The sequence below is a fragment of the Bidens hawaiensis genome, unplaced genomic scaffold, assembly GCF_021521415.1.
Source record: "Bidens hawaiensis isolate Kalapana, Puna unplaced genomic scaffold, B.hawaiensis_p1.1 tig00057861_1, whole genome shotgun sequence".
NCBI classification, from domain to species: Eukaryota; Viridiplantae; Streptophyta; class Magnoliopsida; order Asterales; family Asteraceae; genus Bidens; species Bidens hawaiensis.
Window position 1 is genome coordinate 48,939 of NW_027500440.1, and position 12,628 is coordinate 61,566.

At 35.6% G+C, this 12,628-nt stretch overlaps 1 protein-coding gene across 1 annotated transcript; it reads right to left on the reverse strand.

Annotated features, from left to right (window-relative positions):
* Positions 1-10,665: 10,665 nt before the first annotated feature.
* LOC143602061 (uncharacterized) lies at positions 10,666-12,479 on the reverse strand. The gene is made up of 3 exons (XM_077079305.1): positions 12,402-12,479; positions 11,390-11,782; positions 10,666-11,067 (listed from the first exon to the last, which is right to left on the reverse strand). The coding sequence occupies exons 1-3, from the start codon at positions 12,477-12,479 to the stop codon at positions 10,666-10,668; spliced, it is 873 nt and encodes a 290-aa protein (XP_076935420.1).
* Positions 12,480-12,628: the final 149 nt, after the last annotated feature.

Sequence of the window (12,628 nt, forward strand, 5' to 3'; positions counted from 1 at the left end):
ACTGTTTACATGGAACAACCACCCGGCTTCATCGATCCAAATTTTCCTAATCATGTGTGCCGCCTCAAATGGGCGTTATATGGCCTCAAACAAGCCCCACGCGCTTGGTTTCAATGCCTAAGCACTTTCCTTATTTCTCTCGGTTTTAAGTGCAGTCGAGCTGATCCCTTACTTTTCTTTTACAAAACCGATAAGGTGCTAATCTATCTTCTCGTTTATGTCGATGATATTATACTCACTGGTAATGATGCCCGAGTCATAAATAACTTCACTGTTCATTTGAACAAAGAGTTCAAAATCAAAGATCTTGGAAACTTAAACTATTTTCTTGGTCTTGAGGTTAATCAAAATTCATCCGGTTTGTTCCTAAGTCAAGCCAAATATGCCTATGATATCCTCTCTCGAGCCTGTCTGCTGGACGCCAAACCGGTGGCAACTCCGCTCACCACCACTGACACATTCACTTCCACCGGCACCCCGTTTCACGATTCTACACTTTATCATTCCTTAGTTGGAGCTCTTCAATACCTAACCATAACGAGACCGAACCTATCATATGCCGTAAATCAAGCTAGCCAATTTCTTCAAAATCCAACCACCGCCCATTTTCAGCTCGTTAAACGAATACTCCGGTACGTGAAAGGCACCCTTTCCTTTGGCTTAACCTTTGATCGACCATTAAAAACTGCCTTGGTAGGCTACTCGAATGCTGATTGGGCAAGATGTATCGAAACAAGGCGATCCACCTATGGTTACTCTATCTACTTATATGGAAATTTAGTCTCTTGGAGCGCTAAGAAACAACCAACTGGTTCGCGATCAAGTTGTGAATCCGAGTATAGAGCTATGGCTAACACCGCTGCCGAGATAATCTGGCTAACTCACCTGTTACTTGAACTATATGCTTTACCACCAGATTGGCCTATGTTATTGTGTGACAACAAAAGCGCATTATTTTTAAGTCAAAACACGGCCTCACATAAAAGAGCCAAGCATAATGATATTGATTATCATTTTATTAGAGAATTGGTTTCTGCAGGTCGTTTAAGCACGAAGTTTGTTTCTACCACGCTTCAGGTAGCCGATATATTCACAAAAAGCATACCTCGGCCTTTGTTTGAACGTTTCCGCACGAAGCTACGAGTTGGACCGTTACCTGTTCGCTTGAAGGGGGTGATAGCCGCCCAAAATAACTTCAAATTTTGAAGTTAGTTGACTTGTCAATTAGTTGTTATTATCTTCTATTGAAAGGAGATATTCTCTCCATGATTTTTGTCAATCATCTCTGTATATATGTTGTACCAAGTTAATGAAAATATCATTCAAGTTCAAATCCTTTCAACGAGTATAATACTAAACTATTTAACAAACATAACACACAAATCATTTCACTTACCCAACCCCAAACCGGCATCCACATGTTTTGCATAAAACCATTTGTGCAATCATTGCCAAAAAAAAAAAAAAAAATAGACACTTGGGTGGTGGGATAATAAAGCTACATCTGTATCCACCTAACATGACCATCGTCCACATCATTATTCTATAATAAAACACATCACATTACCCTTTTCCTTTTCCTTTTCCCTACATAATCGTCACCATCCACCTTCCTTCCTTCATTCACACATTTCATTTCACTAACACAATAACTTGAAGATCCATGGAAATGAAATACTAAGGGAAGTTGTATGAGCTTTTTGAAGGCACTTTAGGATATTTCAAACCAAGACCCACCAAACAAATCATCCTCTTCAATCCCATCAAACTCTAAGGTAACATAGATGATAAAAGTTAGTATTTTTAAGATTGATGACAAAAGTGGTTCTACATGCTTAAAATTTTTCACACAAACAAAACAAATATTTTGAAAATAAAACTTGATGTTAATTGTGGGTATGCATGTGTGTGTGAACCAAACACCCACATGCATACATACACATGTGCGTAACCTCTTTTTGATCCTTAAATCTTGATAATAAACATGCAAAAAAAGATTAATTTCTTGGATTTAATGATGATGTTGTTGTTTTTGAGATTTTAAGAAATAAGTGGGTTTGTAGATGACGAGAGAGAAAGAGGAAATGATAGGATGTGGGTTTTGAGCTTAGTTAATTTCATATTTGTTTAAAAGATGAATTCTAGTGTTAAGTTTGGTAGAATTATTGTTCCTTGATTAAAAAAATGATATTGGAATTAGTTATATAATTGAAAAATACTATGGCTTACATAAAGTAAGAACCACTTATTAAGAGATTGTCAAGTTTGTAGGGTGCTATATTAGATTTAAAATATTGATGCTTGATTCTTGCTAGTAATGTTACTACTTGATATTGATTAATGAATTAGTGGATAATGTTAGTTTTGATAAATAAAGTGTATTATTTGTTATTACTAGTTTATCTATAAAATTTCATAACTAATTGAAGGAATACACAAAAGTACAAGTTGTATTGCTTAGGATACATGACATTCTGATACTTTGTAATTGAAAGTTGGTTAATACTAAAATGACTATCTTGATTATACGATGATTAAACCTGATTCTAAAGTGTTATAATAAGGCTTGATAAATGTAATAGGTTACATATATTTACTACATGGGATGAATTATGCCTAAACTAGATGAAATATACTTACTTTAACTTGTTCAAAAATGCATCCTTGTGTTAGATAATCAATTCTGGAAAATCTGGCGTTCTATAATATTGAGGTGATCATATGTGATGCATAATGTGTTCTACATGTTTCGTTTGACATAGTTTGCTTGTCGGTAGCTTAAACAGTCGAAAAGTTCAACTTTTTAATATGAACCTACACGTTAGGGACTGTTTTAGAACATCCCCTAAAACCTAAATAATGTTATACATTACTCAAACTAATATACATTAAGGATAATTTAGTACAACTTAATCCAAGACAGTTCGTGTCATGAGAATCGGCCCAAAATCGTTAAATTTGCTAATTTCGTAAAAATAATAAGTAAAATGAAATTTTGTTTTATAAAAGAACTTATAAAACTTATACATTTTCATACAAAAAATGTTTTCAAAAATTTAAAACATGAAGTTTTGCGTGAAAAAGTTAGTCGGTACGCCGTTAATTGCGAAACCGATAAACTGACGAAACCAATGAAAACAACTTTATATATATTACAAGCTATACACTAATAATATTCCAACAACTAATTTATAAATTTATAAAAAAATATAAATTTATATAATAATAATTTATTGTTATAATAATAGCATTGTGTTACTTGTTACTTTATTTGTAAACATGCATATATTGTTGCTAGTAATTATTTAAGATAAGTGTACACACACACACAAGTTACAACCTTGCATGCTTGTGTGATGATATAAATTGGACTTGAAACGAACTAAAAGTCGCCATCGGATCGTTTAAACTTGAACTAATAAAAAGATAAAAATAAACGTTTTAAGAAAACTAAAAAGTTTGTGTGACATATATTAAGTTGAGCGAACAACTTAAAATGTTTAGATTAATAAAAATGTGTACTATATTAATAGGACACGAGATGTTTGGATATTTCTGGCATTATACCTACCAAAGGTGAGTTTCTCACAAATCCCATCATTTTAATAATTAAATGTTATATAATTTTTGTGTGTGGGTGTGGGGGGGGGGGGAAGGCACATTTCTTAATCATTTTATTTTGCAATTGTATAAAACGTAATGAGTTAAATCAGACTAGCGTGAAATATTAAGAAAACAACCACCTAAATATAGTATGAACGCGAATGTAAGAAAATAACTACCCGATCGTTATAATCGTTTACCTTGTATTGATACGTGGAAATATTGATAGATCTATCGGGGTGACGCCCTGCCTTCCAACCAGTCGCAGTCGCTCTGGTTAAATGTTGGGGGCAAATATTTTTAGTTTGGTATGTTTGGGGTTATAGGTTTAAATTCCTTGTGTGTGTCATATTTCTTGCAAACTTATGACTAATACACTTGTTATAATAATAAAATGTTAGATAAAGTTTGAATTATGGATTACTTTCGTAAGCATTCGAAGAGGATTATATATATTGATACGACTATAAGTCGTTAACGCGATTCTTGCTATTTCAATGAAAGTTTACTTCATGTCGAATGGACGAAGTGGTATTTATAGAAATATTTAAACAAAGAAAAGCTTTGTTTCAAAATACATGGCTTTAAAAATTGAGAACTCACCACCCTTGCGTTGGCAAAATATTTTAAATGTGTCTTTGAGGTAAATGAAAATGTGGAAGCTTCGTGGAGGGCGCGGGAAAAGGATGACGCGTGTGTTTGAATGGAAGCTGTTGAATTTTCAAAGTAGAAAAGTTTGGACTTGTATTTGAATAAAATCGTGCAATATGACACATGCAAAAACTCTTATGGTTAAATAAAGTCCAACTTGTGTATTATATGTAAATTTGATTGTGATTGGCTGAAACAACGTCTGTCACCACCTGAAATGACTTGATCAAAGTCTTCCGCTGTTTAATTAAGATTTTTGGGGTGTGACAGGAGTTGGTATTAGAGCCAATAGTTATAGTGAACTAGAAATTTTGAATGAAAATTTTCAGATTATAACCGAATATTCAAACACACTTGTTTCCCCGCCTCACGATTAAAAAAAGTAAAAGTAAAAATTGTTAAGTACAATTCAATTACATATATATATATATAATATAAATTCTTTATTGTCTGGTAATTTTATTAGCAATTAATAAGAACTAATTATGTTACATGCCACATATGCCTCATTCGCACGCTACTATCATGTTATGCGGCACTGACAGTAAGTCGGAGGATCGCCTCCATCGACCTCTGTTATGTTAATAACTGTGTACGCAGTCCCACAACATATTCAGTCATCCACTAGCTTATGGTCACATGTCATCATCCTACGCAAAATCCGTTTAAAAATTACTACCATTAAGTAATGGAGGACGACGATATGACCCTACCTACTCTGATTCCTTAGATTGCGTAGCTCTGCTATGGATGTTGTTGATGTCTAAGCTTAGTTGTTAGAATCATTTATGGAATATTTGTACTTCTAATAACTCTCTGTTGATACGTTAGATATAAATCTTCTACCTTAGACATTCTAGTATGAAAATTTTGAAACTTGTCATTGGTGCTGATACGTATTAACACATATTTTGGTAGTTATTTCATTAACTCCAAAACAAGTAATATTAAATTTTCCAATCTAAAATACCATAAAGATCTTTTGGATGGCTTATTGATTATTGTGCAAATGTGATTATTTACTATAAATATTCACACGCATTTAAAAATTAATAATGAATATTATTTCTGCCATTAAATAATAGAAAAATGGCAACTAAAACAAGGAGAAATACCATTAATCAGAGGAAAAGAACTAGACTACCAACCACACAAGAAGATTTAGCTCAGCTGATCGCTCAACATGTTAACTCTGCACTCGAACATCAGAATGTCAATCGAGGTGTCGTTAATGGTGCCAATAACAACACTGGTAATACTACTAGAACCGGAAATGCTACTGGTAACCCTCCAAGTAGAAAAAAAAGAAGATGAAAATAGTTTGTAAATTCCAAGAGACTGTAACTAGTTAATTCAATAATCAGTAATGATTTTTGAAAACTATGCAAGCAGGGGTTTAGTACTCGGATGTACGTACAAAACTTTTCAACGATGTAATCCTAGACCTTTTACCGGAGCTGAAGGTTCCTTGGAGATAGTCAGGTGGATAGAGAAAATGGAAGCAGTTATGAAAATATGCAATTGCACCCTGCCACAACGGATCAAGTACGGAGTTTGTTCGTTTCAAGATGAAGCCTTAGAATGATGGAACTCTTTGATTCAAAATATGGAGAAGATGCTGCTTACGGTCTCTTTTGGGATGAGTTGAAGGATTAGTTGGTGAAAGAGTATTGCCCCTGGAACGAACTACAAAAGATTGAGTCTGAGTTTTGGCATTTTTCAATGGAAGGTGCTGACATCGGAACCTACGCTTCTCGATTCAACGCATTAGCAAGACTAGTACCATGATTGGTCACTCCCGAATATGTCGGAAATGAGAGGTACATACGGGAATTGGCACCGGAGATCCGAGGCATGGTAACCTCCTCTAAAAAAGACATGATTCAATCTTCTAGACCACTAGCTAAGTCGTTGACCAATGATTGTGTTCGTATGGGAATATTTAAGTCAGCAAGAAAACTATGGAATCTGGTTCTCAGAAGAAGGATACCGGCGTGAATCCGAAGGTTGCAGATTAAAATAGGAACTTGGTCGGGAACTCTGGAGGACAACTCATGAGAAATTCTAGTCAAGGCTCAGGATTAATGTTTGTTGCGAGTTTGGACAAAGTCAGTAAGGGTAACCAGGTTCCTAGGTGTGAGTTTTGTGGAAAAGCCATATTGGTACCTGTAGGAGATGCACCAAGTGCAATTGTTATGGGCATTTGACCCAATATTTCTACATAGAGACACCATCAATGGTTGCCAATAACCGAAACCTAGGATGTTATGAATATGGAGATGAAGGGCATTATAAGAAATATTGTCCAAAATTAAGAACCAGAATGCAAGATGTGGAGCTTTTGAAATAAATGCAAGGAAGGCCCAGAAGGATTCCTTGATGGTCACTGGTACATTTAAGATAAATGACGACTATGCTCATATTCTTTTCGATACTGAAACTAATTTCAATTTCGTCTCTAAACAGTTTGAACGCTTACTTTGCCTAAAAGTAAATTAAACACTAAATACTCAATCGAATTAGCCAATGGAAAATCAATCAAACAAGGTAAGTCATTCATGACTGTAGTTTTCCGTCATAAAAACGTAATTATTGTAGTGATCTATGTACCTGTCAAATTATCACAATCTTGGTATTAGCATATGTATAAATCAGTTCTCCAAAAATCATGTTGAGTTTGTAGGTTCTATAAATTTAGTACACTTACCACTCGTAAATTGTGAAACACTAACAATCCATAGTGATCATTGTGATACCAAGTTAGGGCTCGTTACTAGGACACACAAGCTATTGCATAAGGGATGTCCTGCGTCTTGATCAATATTATTAAGATATTCTATAATTCATGATTATCTGGAAGTTTTCCATAAAAACTTGCCTAGATATATCTCGTTAAAGACATATCAAGTTTAGGCTTGATATTATACAATATGTTGCAACGAGAACTAAATCTCCATACATATTAGCGCCGTCAGAAGAGAAGATACTGATCATTAAAAATTGGTACCATTACTGAGAATTGATGATCTGTTTGAGCAATTATGAGGACCTAATTTCTACTCGAAGAAGATACCTGAAGTTGTTAAGGACTAAAAACTATATGCAAAATTGTCACACCCTGACTTAGGGCCTATAAGTGTGACCACAAGTTGGTACCTATTTTGTAAATATATCAGAGTTTATGGGTTAATTTTAGCAGAAGACTTTAGGTTTATAAAATACTAATTTACATTGAAAATTTACTCGGGACTTAAAACACCGAGCATCTGGTTACAAAATGTTTGTTTGTTATATTACAAGGATTTCATTATCAAAATTGAGCCATCTTATAACGCGAGATTCTATCTTCATGATGACTCCAATCCTTTCTATTGCTTACTAAAACTTAGTTACCTGCAATATGGGAAAAAATACGTCAGCTATGTGCTCGTGAACACGTATGACTATAAAAATATTTAAACTACAGTTACAATACAAGTATAGTTTTCTGTACAAGCTCAGTAGAAAGTGTTTCATTTCTGGGATTTGTACCACTGCCCTACACACACAAAAGTTCTCCGAGCCACGTAGCCCCTATTAAAGAACTTTTTATGATTGTTAGCCCACAACCACACAGCCTTTGCAAGTTTAGGCTAGGTAATTATGTTTGGATCCGTACACATGTGCAATAGATTTGAGTTGCTTTTATTTTCTAATTTGTATTATAACGTTTTAGAGATCACGTAATTTCATGTAAACGTTCGACTGACTCTTTAAGATAAACAACCCGTTCATCTTTTAGAGTATAAATATGTTTTGACTGTTTGTAAAGGTTTAGCGTATTCACCTGTACCGTCAGTGTGCGTTTGAAAACCTTCTTGATTGTGAATGAGAATAATATTAACTATACATAAATAGGTTCTTATAAATATTTGGATGGTGTTTCTTGATTAAGCTATTGCCCTTGAACTTAACCTTGATAAAGTTTTCAACTTTGTCTTTGAATGAAAAAACTTGTTTTAATATGACTTTTGAACAGCATGATTTGGCTTAATAGGTTCTAACACGTTGGTGAGTTTCTCCTGGTAAGTAAACGGGTCCCGCGTTTGACTGGGATTTATACGAATTACTTTCCTTTGGCAAGAAACTCACTACCAGTGATATCCCCCTTACATACTACATGCCCGTCAAAATATAACTTTGTAAACATTACTTTGTCAAGAAGTAACGTTTATAAAAACTCTTTGTGAATGTTATAAAATCTTTTCAAGGTTAAAGGCCATAGCATTGTCTGTCTAAGCTATAACTTAAATAACTTAAACATTATCCCTACCTTAATACGAGCACTCAGAATGAAATAATAAGAAAAGAATAAGAAGTCGTTGGCAGGGATTCGGGACTTCGTTTCTTGCACGTACTTCAAGAAAACGAGTCATCGTTTGGCTAGGAAAATTGGGCATATATTTCTAGGTTAAGTGTGTGAATGGAAGTGTTTTTGAGATGAAGAGGTTCAATACCGTAGCCCCCTATTTATAGGAAGAATTTGGTTCCTTCGCGTCGCGCGGAGGAACTATGTTGGTGTACATCGCATTGCGCGAAGCAACAGTTTGCCACGTGTTAACACGTGGCCTGTACAATCGTGTCACGTGTTGACACGTGGTTGGACACGTGTCTCCCGTTACTTAATGAGGTTTTGCGTAGCGCGAAGGAGTCATATTGTTCATTCGTGTAGCGCGAAGTGAACATTAAGTCCATTATTGTTTGCATTCCTTCGCGTAGCGCGAAGAAGCTCTAGCTAATCCCTTCGCGTCGCGCGAAGGTGATGTGGGCCCAAGTATTGAAGACCGGGCTATTATGTTTCTGGAGGCCCTAGATCGCGCAACAAAGGGTGGCCCACGAAAAAGGCCATAACTTGGCCCACGAAGCTCCGTTTCAGGCCCATTACCAGTCGAATCGAAGCTTGAGACGAGGAGCACATTGTGGCAAATGCCTACAATAGTTTGGCCCCTGTCTAAAGCCCAAAAACGACTCCTAAATAAAGTTATGGGCCTTTTATTGTTTTTTCAGCACTTTTTATGTTTTTATTTTTGGGTTTGTGTTTGGTCCATGGCCCGTTTTAGGCCCATTTCGTATTAGAACTCTTATTTATATGTTGGTGATGTAAGATGAACAAGCAGACTTGAATATTAATAAATTTCGTTTTTCTCTTCATTTTCCCTAGACCTTTGGGTGGGATTTGGGAGTTTTGTAGTTCATCACGGGTATTCACTAAATCAACGTGATTTGATCTTCGTTTTGTTTATACCGCTGCATCAGAAGGACTTGAAAGTCAAAACTTTCATTTTCAGTCCTTAAACTTTATTAGTTTGACATTTTTGGCTTAAACTAAGATTTGGTATTTTCAATGTGTTACATCCTCCCCACCTTTTGAATAATCTTGTCCTCGAGATTTACTGAAAAAGATGTGGATATTTCTTCTTCATTTCTGACTTGAGTTCTCACGTATACTCGGGTCCTCGTCTAGAATCCCATCTTGAGTCGCTTGTGTTTGAGGAAATTGATCATGTTATCCTTGATTTGAATCGGTTGCTCTACAAACGTAAGTTTTTCATTGACTTTAACATCCTTTAAAGGCATTGAGAGAGTTTCATCAGCCAAACACTAGCATAAATTAGATACGTGAAACACGTCATGTATGCCTTTCATTTCTTCTGGTAACTCTAGTCGATATGCAACTGGTCCAATTCTTTCAAGTATTTTAAATGGTCCAACGAATCGTGGACTCAGTTTCCCTTTCTTTCCAAATCGTACTAAACCTTTCCAAGGTGATACTTTGAGTAGTACTTTGTCTCCTTTTTGGAGTTCTAATGGCTTGCGGTGAACGTCCGCATATCTTTTCTCCCTATCCTTTTTCGCTTTCAATCGTTCACGAATTGGTGTTACTTGATCGAAGGTTCTTTGAACAATTTCAGGTCCTGACAGGTGATTATCACCTGTCTCAGACCAACATACAGGTGTTCTACATTTTCGTCCGTATAGTGCTTCAAATGGTGCCATTTGGATACCTGTATGATAACTATTATTGTACGAGAATTCCATTAGAGATGGATGAGTATCCCATCTGCCTTCTAAGTCAATTACACAGGCACGAAGCATATCTTCCAAGGTTTGAATAGTGCCTTACTTTGCCCATCAGTTTGGGGATGATAGGCAGTACTTAGATTTAAACGTGTTCCCATGGCTTTTTGAAAACTTGCCTAAATATTTGATGTGAAACGACTATCTCTATCAGATATAATGGATAGTGGCACAAAATGTAAAGATACTACGTTTTCAATGTATAATTGTTCTAATTTATCCATGTTGAACGATTCTTGTATCGGAATGAAATGAGCAGACTTGGTAAGTATGTCTACAATAACCCAGATTGCATCATTTTGACGAGAAGTTTTGGGCAACTTCAATCATATCCCATTTCCATATTGGTATTTCGGGTTCCAGTAGTAAACCTAACGGCTTTTGATGCTCAACTTTTACTTTAGTACACGTTAGGCATTTAGTAACATATAAATCAATATCCTTTTTCATACCAATCCACCAATATTCACCTTTAAGATTGTGATACATCTTGTCACATCCCGTGTGCACCATATACTTGGACTTATGAGCTTCTTCAAGAATTTTGGCTCTTAGATTTCCAATAATGAGTGCCCAAATTCTTTTGCCGAGTATAAGTATTTCATCATTTCCTTTGACTAATTGATCAATGGTACCATTTTCCTTTTCAGCTTTAATGTTTCCTTCTTCTAGTGCCAACTTCTGAGCTTCTTTAATCTGGTTTGATTAAATCAACTTTGAGCTCTAATCTAAGAGATCGAACCCTCTTTGGTTTATCATGTTCTTTTCTACTTAAAGCGCTAGCCACTACGTTGGCTTTTCCTACATGATATACAATTTCACAGCCGTAGTCCGTGAGAGTTTTCATCCAACGCCTTTGTCTCATATTTAACTCCTTTTGATCAAAAATGTGTTTCAGACTTTTGTGATCGGTATATACTATGAATTTAACACCATACATATAGTGTAGCCATAGTTTCAGTGTGAAAATTATAGCGCCTAGTTCAAGGTCGTGTGTATTGTAATTCTTTTCATGAACCTTTAATTGTCTAGAATCATACGCAATAACTTTCTTTCCATGCATTAAAACACATCCCATACCCGTGTGCGAAGCATCACAGTATATGGTGAAGTTATCTAAACCTTCTGGCAAGGCTAAGATAGGTTCATTGGTTAGATTTTGTTTAAGGCTTTCGAGTGCTTCTTCTTGTTTCAGTCTCCATTCAAACTTAGCTGATTTTCTAGTGAGTGAGGTTAACGGAATAGCTATTCTAGAAAAGTTTGGGATAAATCTTCGGTAGTATCCGGCTAACCAAAGAAAGCTTCTGACTTGAGTTGGTGTCTTGGGTTTCTCCCATTTTGTAATAGCTTCAATATTTGCTGGATCTACTTGAATACCCTTTTCGTTTACAATATGACCCAGAATTTGAACCTCCGGTAACCAAAATTTACACTTCGAGAAATTGGCATACAACTTTTCTTTTCATAAAGTTTCAAGTATGATTTTGAGATGAACTTGGTGATTTTCCTTGGACTTGGAGTAAATAAGAATGTCATCAATGAATACGATAACAAACTTATCAAGGTATGGTTTGCAGATTCGGTTCATCATATCCATGAAAGCTGCCGGAGCCTTGGTAAGTCCAAAAGGCATAATGGTGAACTCATAATGTCCGTATCTAGTCCTAAACGCCGTCTTTGGTATATCTTATTGAACTTTAAATATGTGATATCCTGAATAGAGATCAATTTTGGAAATAAACTTGCTCCTTGCAGCTCAACAAACAGATCGTCAATCCTTGGTAATGGGTATTTGTTTTTTATTGTAACCTTGTTTAATTCACGATAATCTATGCACATTCTCATCGAGCCATCTTTCTTTTTAACAAATAGAATCGAAGCTCCCCGTTGTGACGAACTCGGTCTTATAAATCCTTTTTCTAACAGTTCTTCGAACTGTTTCTTCAATTCTTTCATTTCGGTGGGTGCTAATCTATAAGGAGATTTGGCTATAGGCGTATGCCTGGTATTAAATCGATCCTAAACTTTACTTCCCTATCTGGTAGAATTCCTGGTAGCTCATCGGGAAATACATCCTTGAATACAGAAACAACTGGCACTTCTGCCATCTTCTTTGGTTCGGGTTCCTTGGTTACATGGGCCATGAATGCAAGGCATCCCTTACCTAGGCAATGACTTGCTTTATTTTCGAAATTATTCCAACTTTTCCCACTTCTTTAAATCCAGTTATACGTATGATTTTGTTATTGGGTGCTCG